The sequence below is a fragment of the Carassius auratus genome, chromosome 23 (assembly GCF_003368295.1).
Source record: "Carassius auratus strain Wakin chromosome 23, ASM336829v1, whole genome shotgun sequence".
In the NCBI taxonomy this organism is placed as follows: domain Eukaryota; kingdom Metazoa; phylum Chordata; class Actinopteri; order Cypriniformes; family Cyprinidae; genus Carassius; species Carassius auratus.
In genome coordinates, this window is record NC_039265.1 from 14,757,067 (window position 1) to 14,770,828 (window position 13,762).

The 13,762-nt window shown below is 34.7% G+C and overlaps 2 protein-coding genes across 3 annotated transcripts; both read right to left on the reverse strand.

Moving 5' to 3' along the window:
- Positions 1-958: 958 nt before the first annotated feature.
- Positions 959-8,408, reverse strand: mxra8b (matrix-remodelling associated 8b). Its single transcript, XM_026200000.1, has 10 exons — positions 8,252-8,408; positions 6,739-6,765; positions 6,332-6,634; positions 6,130-6,231; positions 4,660-5,151; positions 2,594-2,752; positions 2,443-2,473; positions 2,220-2,290; positions 1,809-1,886; positions 959-1,709 (listed from the first exon to the last, which is right to left on the reverse strand). Exons 1-10 carry the CDS (start codon positions 8,268-8,270, stop codon positions 1,684-1,686), a joined length of 1,308 nt encoding a protein of 435 aa, XP_026055785.1. The 5' UTR covers positions 8,271-8,408; the 3' UTR covers positions 959-1,683.
- A 623-nt stretch (positions 8,409-9,031) lies between these two features.
- aurkaip1 (aurora kinase A interacting protein 1) lies at positions 9,032-11,615 on the reverse strand. 2 transcript variants are annotated; one of them, XM_026200003.1, is made up of 4 exons: positions 11,478-11,615; positions 10,579-10,674; positions 10,026-10,489; positions 9,032-9,306 (listed from the first exon to the last, which is right to left on the reverse strand). In XM_026200003.1, the coding sequence occupies exons 2-4, from the start codon at positions 10,628-10,630 to the stop codon at positions 9,298-9,300; spliced, it is 525 nt and encodes a 174-aa protein (XP_026055788.1). In that variant the 5' UTR covers positions 10,631-10,674; positions 11,478-11,615; the 3' UTR covers positions 9,032-9,297. The 2 variants fall into 2 exon arrangements, with proteins under 2 accessions (XP_026055788.1, XP_026055786.1); XM_026200001.1 differs by having other exon boundaries at positions 9,032-9,302; positions 10,023-10,489; positions 11,478-11,614.
- Positions 11,616-13,762: the final 2,147 nt, after the last annotated feature.

Sequence of the window (13,762 nt, forward strand, 5' to 3'; positions counted from 1 at the left end):
ATCATAACAAAAAACCATGTACCTTAGATTAGAACATTCCCAAAACAATAATCTTTTTTTTCCCACAAATAACATTAACTTTTATATTTAATTGTATTGTTATATTGCAAAATTCTACAAATCAGTTTTTCAATACTTCATTTGAATAGAACATGGACAATAACATGAATGAGAAATATAAAATGTTTAAATATTATAAACTTCATAAATTTAGATGATAGACAGCTAGATATATTTGTGTCACTGTATATTTTCTAACAGCAGGGGGCAGCTCTGTTCTTCTCTATACTTCCTGTACTCCTTAAGTTTTTAGGAAACACGTACAGGTACCAAAAGTAACACACAAACTTCATGTCCCAATCAGAGTCAATCAAACTCAGTGCTCACAACATTTCACACTCCGTCTCACTGCACACGACAGTTGAACTTCCTTTATTATGTATTAAACTTACTGGAGTTCAGTATTCTGAAAGATTCCACTGGCTCAGCTTCAACTTTTTGCAAGGAACATTCCTTTTCTTTGTTTAGTTTGTACTGAGAGCATTAATTTGTCTCCTGAAATGCCCTGCTCAACAGTTACAGTAAATAACTGAGTTTAATGAACTTCCTAATGCAGGCAAATTAATTATTGCTATACAGTTTCAGGTTACAGCAAACATTTTAGCCGATGGCATAAAATACTGGATTTCTAGATTATTTAATAATTTTGTATTTTTATTTGACATGTTACCGAAGTTACATAACTTATTGTAAAACAAAATATTTTTCTACAAAATATCGCACAGCGGCACAGCTAGCACCCCATTCCTGCAGGACATATGATATCAATTAATAATCTGCTAACAGTAGGGCTCAACATTTGTTACTGGGCGCTTTGTCAAGTAAAGAATGTAGATAATAGAGCTGATAATAGAGACAATGTCTAACATATGAAAAAAATGAATATTAATTACACAAAAAAAATTCAGAATAAACTTTATTATATTTGTACATTGGTGATCTATACCAAGATGATCATTTATTGCCATTTTAAAGATAAAAGCACACTCTAGATCAAATAAAACCTACTGCATAAATGCTTCATAACATGTGTAAATGAACATCACTGACCAAAACTGGTGAAAAACTGATGATGGGAAAAGATAAAGGCGAAAAGCCAATGGACCGAAGAAGTCCGGGTCAACAGGGCTCAATATTCATACGAGAAGTAACATGTAGATACAAATACATCAGAATAACAACAATAACACATTTAATTACCATCTTTTACGATTTAGACCTGAAGCCACAGCTATTTGTTTGCTTCCTGAGAAATTTCCATTCAGATTCAGACACTTACAGTGGTTTCTACCACACAGAATTTGAGCTATTTGACTTTTTAAATGTAGGAATTTAGCACAGAAGACTAACTAATGCTGAATTCAGCAAATTGCTCTATACCACAATTGACATATGTTTAACTTGAATTCATTAGATTACCAGTACGGTACACGGCGATTATGATAAGAAAAATATATCAAATGAATTGACTTACCAATATCAACAGAATTTGAGTATTATAAGATCTAAGTAGTAATTCTGCTGTAGAAAGACTAATCCCGTTCCTTTTCTCAATATAAATGTAAAGTCCTTGAATCTCTTCTCATGCAGCACGCTCTGGACCAGCCAGCAGCTCACTATGAATCACTTCCATGACATTCTCTCCATTTCTTCGGGTTGAGAGAGAGGAACACAGAGGAAGAGTGTGTAAATACATCACAATGTTTCTGCTCGTCCAGAACGAGCTTCACTAATTGAGACAACATTACCTCTGTTTAGATCAATGACTTTTGGAGAGGTATAGTTGTTTGCCGCAGCCCTTTCTTTCATTATGTTGTTCTTGTAGTCTAAATAAAAATACAGGGATTTCTTCAATAAATGCTGATATAAATATGAAAACATGATCATCATCTATTAATATTCATCAGATTTCACTGGAAAATTCCTTGCTATAAAAAATAATCAACCAATTAAAAAAAAAAACCTGTTAATTTAATTAAACCAAGAGTCTTGTTCTTATGAATACTGAAAAAAAAATGATTCTTGCAAACCAAATCACACTTCTTTAGACTTTCAAGAGCACTAGTTATAGCATCAACAGTCTATTTTCATAAAGTCTTGATTTTTAAATGACCTACTTCAGCTTTAAGAGAAATCCTGGAAAATGTGCCTGCACTTACCCAGTCGTAAGTCCTCCTGATTGTAGGCTTGGAGTTCTGTGGCATCGAGCTCAATTGATGTCCTCCGACCCCTGCCAAGTAAAGCCAAAGTTATGCTTTTTATGTATTAGTGAGTGTAAAATGATTATTGTGGATTTTGAATTGACTCAAAAACACTGAATCAAATACTGTGAAGCTGAATTGACAAAACTGGAGGACTTTTTCAGTCTATTTGAATCCTTACCGTTCAGACCATCGAACCTCAAACTCAGGCCCTGAAACAGATATAATACGAAATGTCAAAAGAACTTTCAGTAAGATTCAAGCCTATAATCTCACAGGTGTTAATTATATGTTTAAATGTTTCAGTTCACCAGTCATCCACATGGTCCTACTTTTTTTTCTGCAGTGCCTCGTGGTCATAATGATGACAATGAGCATTAACAGAAGCAGCAGGAAGATTGCCAGGATGTAGCCCACTTGGTGCAAGGGGTGAGTTTGATTCTCAGGCAGAATTACATTGAGCACATGAGGCGCTTCGACCATGTTTCTATCTGCTCACCAAGAAGGAAAAGAAAACATGAGAAGACCAGATGAATGAGAACCCTTAAATATCTGATTTTATATAAACATTTAACTACTTTACGTTGTGCTAAAAGACAAGAAAGAAAGCTGAAAAGCCCTGATTACTAGTTAGTTTTTCCCATTTCACCAGGTCTGGCAGGCGAGAGGGGAGAGAATGGTCAAAACAGGCGTAATGAGTTCCAGACCTGATGTCATGCCGCAGCAATGGAGAAAAAAAAACACAAACCACAAGAACGGGAAGCAATAGTCCAGGCGGAGAAAAATACCAGCACTTCATGGTCCGTCTGTCTGGAGACATTTTCCACTTATTTAGTGCTGCACAATAACAGGGAGAATTTTGATTCTCCTAAATGAATTCATCTCCTAAATGAATTCAGAATCCTAAATGGATTCTGCTAAATGTTCAGGGATCGCATATGTCAGTAGTGCTTATACGACCAAATAAACCAAACAAACTCACTGAATGCTGCTGTTTGTCTAATCTTGTTCTTTGCTCAACAACACAAAAAATGACTTCTTCCTCCTAAAACTAACAGACATTATGATTACTTCATGAGTCATTATGTCTCATCGCAATGAAGAATCAAATGAATTGCACATGGTAAGCGTTCATATTTGTATAATACTGATGTATTTAGCAACGCAAATTGTATTGGGAATACAACACGTGTAAAAATGTTGTGTATTATTTATAATGCCATTTTTGTTCAGTTGTTTAGAGGACAGCCGTAGAGAACAAAAGAGGGAAGAAGTGGGATTGGGATAAACATGGATTTCAACTCATCCAAGTTAAATTGTTGAATGTGCATTAACCTCTAGATAGTGTTACATTTTTTTACAGTAAGTTTAAAAAATATATGATTTAATATCCATTAAAAAATAGCAATATTATTATTCTTTTTTTAATTAACATTATTTAACATTTTTCAATAAATATTCTGTAAATATATGTATTAAAAAAAACTAAAAATTTAAAAATACAAGGTCACATTCAGACAATGCACTAAATCTATAGGATAGCTGACTGACACCACATCTTTTTCTACTTCTAGTAAAGTGGGGCAACATGTTTACAGACATGTGAAGATGTGAATCTAACACAGACCATACCCACTTTGAGCTTTCATGTTACAGTAACAGCGGACCAGATGTTGTACAGATGTGGCTTTCCATGTCAAAAATCAGCCCATTGCCAATGCAAGGTGGGGAATATTGTCTGAGCAATGATGGTAAAATCTGCAAACCCCAGAAGAAAGCAAGACGTTGCTGTGACCTTTTCTGGGGCTGTTATAGTTTATAAAGTGAGCTCAGCCATTGCTAAGCAGGGGAAATATGAAGCACTCTTCCAATAAAACCTCCCCCACTTCCTTTATGACCTATTCACTGCATTTCTGTTGAAAACATTTACTCGTACAAACTCATCTTTACAAGTGTTTTGTAATACAGAGAAGGCAATGACAAAGCCTAAATGACTGGAGTGAGTCAATCTGAACAAGGACAAAAGACAAAGGCATTTTAGACCGCTCAAAAAAACAACAACAAAAAAAACAGAGTGACATGGAAAGATTACTGTAAAATTCCCACTGCATAATGGAGAGGACAGAGCAGAAAAGAAAACAGAGAAAAAAAGTCAGGAAGTAAATGTAGTTCTCAGACAACATTCCTCCCACAAACCCAAATATACATGTAAAAGGAGGAGCAAAGGAGCAGAAATGTATGTTAAAGAGCTTTCTTTAAGTCTTGCCTGTCATGCAACAATAAAGGAAAAGATGCAGAATTTTTGGAAGAATCATTAGACAGATCCCTTCACTATTGCTAAACAATCAACGATGCATCAAATAAAAGAACTAAATCACATTAAAAAGTATTCTCTTACTTGGGTCATCAGCAGGTGGGACAGGATAAGAAGAAGGAGTTTTTGGTGCATCAGTAGAGGCCCGCACTGGAGGCAAAGGCTGGACAGAAGGGCCGACGATCACCCTGAAGATTCGTCTTTCATGTAGGCCACAGTAGTGATGGTGAAGGTGGCAGGAATACAGACCTTTATCAGAGGGCTGAATGTTGTGGACACTCAGGGAGAAATCCCCCATGGAGAAGGCATCGGTTGAGATGTTCATCTTATTCCGGAGGAAGAGCGGCCCGTATTGGCGGTTCTCTCCAGAGGCGTACATATCAATGAGGCGGTCTGCTCGGTCACGGGTGACCCCAGGTGCCTGCCAGTCCCAGTGGACCACCTGCTGCTGGCCCTCATCCCTCTGACTTTCTGTCCACAATTGCCTGCGGTTCACACAGGGAAGCACCACACTCTTCCCCACCAGAACCACAAAAACTGATTTTTCACCATCCCAGACACGTTTTTCCTTTCGAGCTGCAGAGATTGAATTTTTTTTTATAATAATTATAATAATGTTTCATTGATATAGTGTTAAATTAAACCTATTATAAAAAAATATATATATATTTTTTTATCCTCAACTTGGTTCGTTATAAACACAGAAATGACACACTTGAGCTTAACGTAAAAATGCCCAAAACTATGGAAGCCTGGAAGCTCATTAACAAGTATATAAAAAAAATTTACTACTATTTAAATTTACTAAAATGTATACTCAAATAAAGCCACATTGTGTGATAAAAAGTCACATTGTTAGACATGAAGACATAAATATGAGAAACAAGTCATATTGCAAGATTAAATATTAATAATTGTGAGATAAAGTCATTTTGAGTAATATAAAGACAATTTGCATGGCAAAAAGTCAAAAATTGTGCGATATAAAGCCATATTGGGAGATAAAAAGTAGTATTGCAAAATAAAAAGTCACGATAGGAATAGAAAGTCATTTCGTGAAAGGTATAAAGTCACAGTTTTTAGATATAAAGTCATGACTGAGAACTTATTCATTTGTTTATTCAGTTTTTAAAGCCATGGTCTATTTAGATTAAAAACAGTACAATCAAATAAAATATGCTTCACAGTCTTTGTAGTTTGGCAAGTAAGCCATGATGGTGGTTCTTCACCTTTTAATAAATATCCATGTGTAAATCTTGTATGACCTTAAATACACCTTTTAAAACAACATGGTCATACCTAGATTTAAAACTAGTAAAAATAATAGTATTAATAATAATAATAATCTTACACTAGGATTTGTTTCATATATCTTATTTTGTCATGACTGAGAAATAAACATTCTCAAATGTGTAAAATAAAGTCACAGTTGGGAAATAAGTTGCGATCACCTTTTTTCTTCTTCTAATTTTTAATTCTGGGGTGGAAAAAGGCTTCCTTTCTTGTGTTTTTCAGTTTAGAAACAAACAATAGATGTGAAGCTTATTCTCTTACGTGATTTAGTGACGTTGAGCTGGATTGGAATGGACTGGTGGACCTTGCAATAGTGGTGATGTAGGTTGCAGGTATAGATACCTTTATCATTCACATCCACATCTGAGTAAACAACACAGCAACAGAAGAATGGCAGGTATTAAATATCACAAGAAAAAGAATCAAAAGAGTGACGTGTAATGGTCTTAAAGGATGAACCTACTATTAATAACTAGTGAGAAATTTCCATCACTGAAGGCGTCTTTTGAAATAGTAATTCGGCCCTTGTTGTAGTCGTTGTACAAGCGCTCTCTTCCCCCTGAGAACATATCTAAAATGCGCTCCACAGTGTAATCGGGTTGGTCCCGGATCAGGTCCCAATGCACGACGCGCTGACGGTCCCGCAGGCGATCCTGTCTCCAAACCATCCGCTGGTTATGACACGGCAGGAGAACATCAGACCCGGCTGGAACAGTAATGTTCCTTGCCTCCACAACCACACTTGGCAAGCTGTTTCGTGCCCAGGCTAAAATACATGAACGTATATTACGTTATATATTAATCTGGGTTTATAACGTATAACAAACAAAGGGAAACTTCGACCAAACAAGTGTTTTGTTGTTCACCTACCACATGGTAAGATCAGGGCAGTCCAGACTGAAATGAGAACAAGAACACACTTAGAAGTCACACTTAATGACATCACCTGAATATGTAAATTTGGCATCTGCCCTGTAGATGTTTCAAACACCAAGCTCTGCCCCAAATCACTGTTTGCATCAGTCAGTGTTCATATTGTAAATGCAGACACATTAAAACATTCAGAACTGCATAAGACTTATTACTAAATGCTGCGTTTGCTGCTATGCCAACACAAAGATGAACAGCACAGAGGATCCATTCATTCCCTCTCAGCAGTCAGAGCTGTAATCCAGGCCTCTCCACAACCATCACGAAAACTATAGAACATTTCATCTAATCAGAAATAAATCTATCTATGGTCACGAAACAGAAATGGTCAAGGTCACAGTACAACTGCCACCATCCAACACCAGCTGTGTATTAATGTGAGGAATGCAAGGGGGGAATTTGAGATTTGGGAAAAAATACATTAATAAAAACAGAATGCAAGACTGTCTGCCTCTGTAATACAATTAATATATTATAAAACAGGTCATAACAGACATAACGCAAATAAAGAAACGTCCCATTAAAAGTAAAGTAAAAACTTAAATTAATATGAACGAAAAAGAGATTAGATTTAGGAGGGTAGTGTTCTATAAGAGCCTAAACAATGAGATGGAAAGCAAAGTGTGGCCACAAAGAAAAAAATAAAAACCCCAAACCCTGTAATTGTCTTTACATGAATGAGTGTTTAAACAAGAAGACTATTAAACATTGACAATGTCTTTCCACACAAAAGACTTCTATTTAAAATAAAAAAAAGAATAAAATAAAATAAACTTAATGCAAGGAGAGCAAAAATAACTTTAGGTTTTCCCCATCTGTAATTCAATTTGATTTATATTCTCAGACCAGGATTTACACTCAACAGAAATAAAAGAGAATTCATGAAGAAAACGTTGCAATATTTCCCTGACAAACCTGCATGAGAAGTAGCAGATGTGGAGGAAAACACATCGTTTACTACTGCTGATGATGCAGAATGAAGACGGTGACTCACTGACGTTCAGAACTAATACACAGAACTGACTTTAGTCAGAGGTAAGTCATAACTGCGTGCATCACAACAACACACTCTTTTAATCAGACAAAGCTATACAATTTAAAGAGTGAAGGAGGCGGGAGGAGTGCTGTAGGTTAACAGAAAGAAAAACAAAGCAGCTGAAGTAACGTTTAATCTATACCGTTCTTCCAAATATATAGACAAATTAGCACATATTTTTGACACAGAAACCTGATAAACAAAGGGAAGGAGAGTTTGGCAGAACGCCAACACGAGACTTCTAAAAAGGCAAAATGTATTAAAGACAAAATTGAATGCATATTAATGCACAATTCCACAGGATGCAACACAGTGTTGTGTAGGTAAAATAATAATAATAATAAAAACAGTAAAAAATAATATAAAATAAGTATGTAAATTCGTAAAAAAAAAATAAAAAAAAAAATGGCTACTTACTGTATGGCGCTAGAAACATGTCCGAAAAGTGGTGAAGAGATTGTTATTTCTAGTGCGAGATGAAAATGTTTTTCAGAGGACTGTTACCTCACCTCAGGGGTTTCGTCGACCAGCGACAGAAAACTAAATCTTTGCTGTCTGCTTGTCTGGACCACGAACATGCTCCTCCTCCAGAATATTTAACATCATGAAATACTAAACTCTCTCACATTACCTGCAAATATTTCAAAATTTAAACCGGGTTTCGACAGCAACGCAGAATCATATCTCAAAATAAAAACGTATTTGGGGACTTGACCAAAATAAGAAACTAAAAGAAACGACAAGAAAATATAGCCTAATATATATATATACACACACAACAAATATTAAACTTAATTATGTGGAATAGTTGAATTTTATTTATTTTATTATATTTAATGACGGTGGTAAACAACTTACATATAATACAGTAATAATACAAATTATTTAGTAAAATCCTATAATGAACTCAAATAAAATGCACCTCACATTTAACAGGTTATTCCAAAGCATTACAGACATACAATGTCATTTCATTTTAATCATTGCTTTGGAAAGAGGCCTGTGAGTCTCAGGACTCATAAGATACTTATTAAACTACACTACAGTAGGCATGGAGATGATTTGCTTCACCCTAGTGGTGATTAGAGAATATGGTTTCTAAAAAAAAAAAAAAAAAAAAGGGAGATGGCTTTTGTTTGTGTCATTCATATCATGTGTAGGTGATATGGGTTGTTAAATCATTGCACAACTAAGAGGTGGGATATGAGGCCTTTTTATTGCAGTAATGAGTACATATATATAGTACATATGGATTTCAGGTCACTGTTTTGCTCCAGATGAAGTAACAGTAGAGTGAATGGTATTATGAACAAACACAAGTCTAAAAATATTTAAATAGCACAGATGTCAATTAATCTCTTTTATTCTGACTTGTTCTGACATAGACTTGTGGTGCTGTCCATCCATCTGGGGCTCTCTTCAGTCCAGCTCGCCTTACGATTCGGGCAAGATCTCTTTCAAACTTAGCCTGTAAATTTAAGAAAACTAATTAAATGGAACACAAATCTTCAGTATGGCTTCTAAATATGAATGTCTTGCATTCACAAAACACTTCAGAGTTTGAAAATACAACTTCCAACAGATACCCAATTCTTTTTAATTGATGCAAACCAAAAAACTAAATACACACACAGCTTATGACTTGAATATCTCTGCACCCAATCACTAGAATAAGGAAATCACTTTTACGGCACCTTCTGATCACACTGCAAAGAAAGTGATGTTCTTCCTCTGTATTCCTGTATTGTTTTTCAGTGCAAATGTCTAAAGAATCTTAAATCAATATACATTTCCTTCAGAAGCATGTTTTTTGAGAAACTGAGCTTGTGAGGTAATGATTAAAACAAGAACAAATTTGCCAGTGGGCTTCGGAAATATTTATTACAAAAACAACTTTTCATACCCCAATTAAGATAGCTTAATTTAGTCAGATTTATCAGAAAGCATGCCTTCCTATATTAAAATTAGCATATCAGTAAATGTACCTTTAAGTATTTTTCCATATTTTTACTGGAAAAAAAACCAACTCTTTTTTGGCCTTAATTTGTCGAATGATAAATTTAGACTTTTTACAACATATTTAACACCACAGAAACCCTGAATATACTTAGTTATATTTAAAATCACATAACACACACACAAAAAAACACTATTTACTCTTGGTGTCTAGATGACTAAAATAACTGACCTGTTTTTTCTTCCTCCTGACATCTCTCACCCTCCTCCTCAGGAACTTGGTCCGTTTTAGCAGCTTCTTGTATTTGTGCCTGTTCATCTTCCTTCGTCGGATCTGCAGCACATTCTTGCAGTTCAGTGGTGTTGACCTTTCCCCATCCTCCAGTAAAGGCACTGCAAATGGAGGCAGCACCGTGGATTTTCCCACAATCTCACCTTCATCCAGAGGCGGTGAAGCCTCCAGCAATGGGGGGAGAGAGTAGCGCAGTGAAAGCCAGCTTTCCAAGGGTGAAACCGATAGTTTACGGGGCACAAGGACCTCCTCTAACTCTGGTTCAAGAGGTGTCCATAGTTTGGGTGGAAGTTTGTTGTCAGCAGCTGAAGTGAAGCATCTCTTTGAATATTTAAGAGCTCTGAAATGAGTAGAATGACAGTGTTGCACAACACTGCATAACGCCTGGCTCTGGTTCTGCAATGAACCTGGAAAACAAAAGAAAAAGTATAGGACATTGTAAAATTATCTAGAAAAAATTAAATGTGTTATTGATGCGAAATTTAATAAGCTTTACCAGACACTTTGGAAAGCAGGTTCAGCCGTGAAACCACCCTTGGAAGAAACATACTTTACAGTCCTATGGCCGTTGCACCCTCAAGAGCATCATGGACTGAAAATATAATAAAGCAATTTTATGTCCTGGGGATGATTTTTACAGATTTTCTTTGTAATATATAAAGGTCATGATAAAGCTGCCTTGGAAACAAATTATTTGCAAAGCAATGGATGTATCTTTTTAAGCATAAACACATAAAATACCTTTAAATATATATATTTTACTACTAGTATCCCTCAGTTGTGGTTTCCGACACAACCAACAACTTTGCCACTAAGTATTAATAAGTTAGTGTATTTTTAACCAAAAAGACATGGTTAAAGTAAATATGGTCAGTAAATAAACAACAGTCTTTTAAAGAAAATACGATACGTTTAAAGAAAAGGTAAAAATTAGAAAAAGCGTGAAAATATTATGTATTAAAGATTTAAATAAGAAAATTGCTGAAACGTTAGCCTTAACAATAGCAACACTGTTATCAAGGTACATCATATATATATATATATATATATATATATATATATATATATATATATATATATATATATATATATACATACATACATACATACATACATATATATATATATATACACACACACACACACACACACACACACATCTATAAACACATAAAACTGATATACTGACAGGAATATCACGTTATACGTTAGATTACACTGTAACTATGCAGTTCAGTTCATGCTGGAGGAGTTGGCTTGGCTTCATAGCTTAAAATGATATACGTTAGTATATAGATAGTTAGTTAGTATATATAAATATATAGACATTATTAAATCTGTAAACAAGCAGGCAACTATTATGCTCTTTTTAAAAATACCAATCAGATTACATACCTTGCCAGTTTAAAAAAATGTTCAATGTGACTCCGTCTATTTCCGGTGCATGAGTGTGGAGGTTCCCCTTAGAACGGATTTAACCTTCAAAGGTTCCGAGCCAGATATGTTATGGTTCTGGTACAAATCGGTACAAATAGCTGTTGTTCTGTAGAATATGTCAGAGACGAATCTTTTGCCTGTGTCAGATCAGACTGAACGGATCATCCCGGTTGTTTTGGGAAGTGTAAATATCACCAAAATATGGTCAAACATGAACGGAAAATTATCATTGTCTTTGTGGATCGTGGATAAAAACCAATGAAACATCCCGATATTCTAAAAAAGTAAAAAATAGAATAATAGAAATGTGTTATAAATCAATCTTGTGTTTTTTAAAGTCTAACATTATCAAAACCGAGAACGAGTGTCTTTCTCACGTCATGTTTCTTCTGTGTTGCATATTTCCCAGAAAATAAAACCGTGCTACTGATATTTACGTATTTATTTATTTAAGGGACAAATATTTACAACAAATATACAAGAAGGGATAATTAAAAAAGAAAAAACAATAATATTCCAGATAGTTTACAGAAGAAAATAAATGATTAAAATAGAAATTATGATAGATAGATAGATAGATAGATAGATAGATAGATAGATAGATAGATAGATAGATAGATAGATAGATAGATATAGAAATACATTTATTTATAGAATATTTCAATGTATTTAAAATGATGTATACAATATTTGTTAAAATATATTCAAGAACATATCAGTGAATATTCCACTTAATTACATGTATGTGTCTTGAATAAATATTGGCACTTGTGTCATTATAACCAAGAAATTCATATCCTGTTTTGTTTTAGCTGGCAGCACCATTGCACATCCCCTGCTTAATAAAAGTGGTCTGTTGACTGTTGTGTACATGGTGGATCCAAAACGCAAAACTCTGACCACGAAGGTCATGACCTATCTGAACTCAGTAGCCTACTATAAATCTGCAGGCATTTGGAAAAGAATCAAACCCCAGGACATCTCAGTCATTTTATATTTGATATTCCCTTGGAGAGAGACACAGGTAAATAAAGCTAATATTAGATCCATGCGATCTCATCTGAGGTTTTCCAAAAATAGAATTCATATGTGACAGTAATATCACTTGCCAAGACTTGTTATGTAAGTAAAGTGTCTAGCCAAGACTTGTCTGTCATCAAAACTCATTTAGTCAAAAAAGGCATGTGAACAGAAATGGTAAAGTAACTATAATTGAGTCTTATGTTTTTAATAAGTCTTATATTTAGGAATTTAAATTTAGTATATTAAATGTGTTGAGAACACTATCAGAACTAGAAAAAAAAAACTATATTTAAATAAAGCAGTTAAACAAAAACAGAGTAGAAGTTGTGGTTATAGTTTCACTATCTGCAAGGCAATGTAAATATATGTGGAATAACTAGTCCTACAGGATGTCTATCAACCATAAATGTTTACTGCAGCCTTAAAATAAAAACAATAGAGAACTTTAGGTGTTTTTCTGTAGGGGGTTTATTATTAACCAATGGATATCTTCAACAAGATGATGTTTACGTTTCTTATTCTTTTCTTTCTTTTTTTTTCTTTCTTTTTTTTTGGTTATCCAGCATAATTAGCAAACACAGTGCAGTGTCAACAACTCTCAATGACCCTCTTATCAGTACATAGTTAATAGGTGTGCTGTTAGATTTTTGTACCTCCCTCCCCTCACACACCCCTCTTCTCATAGGCTGCTCGCTTTTCCAATTATGTTTTTGAAAAAGGAAAAAGGACACCATGTTTAGCCTTTATTCTTCATGAGGAAGCATTTACCTCATTTTTGAATAGTTTCTAGTTTAAGGGAAAAGTGTTAAAGTAGATGTTTGAATGGAAGTGATATAATGTATTATCAACCCATAATGACAAAAAAGAACTTCTGGAAAGTCACTTTGTGAGAAGCATGACTCATTATTCAACATTCAGTATTTATCTGATAAAGAAGAGTTATTTTGTATGGGTGGCTTATAAAGGAAATGAATGTGTAAAGGTGTCCTAGTTGTGCAGCATAATTGCATAATAATGTTGCCTACTTATCAGTACATAGTTAATAGGTGTGCTGTTATATTTTTGTACCTCCCTCCCCTCACACACCCCCTCTTCTCATAGGCTGCTTTGCTCATAGCAGCTTGTCTGTCCAATAATGTTTTTTGCATGCCAGAGGGCTAGATATGGTATCATATTCACTCCAATATTAACAACAGATATGCTGCAGGAGTCTCCACCAT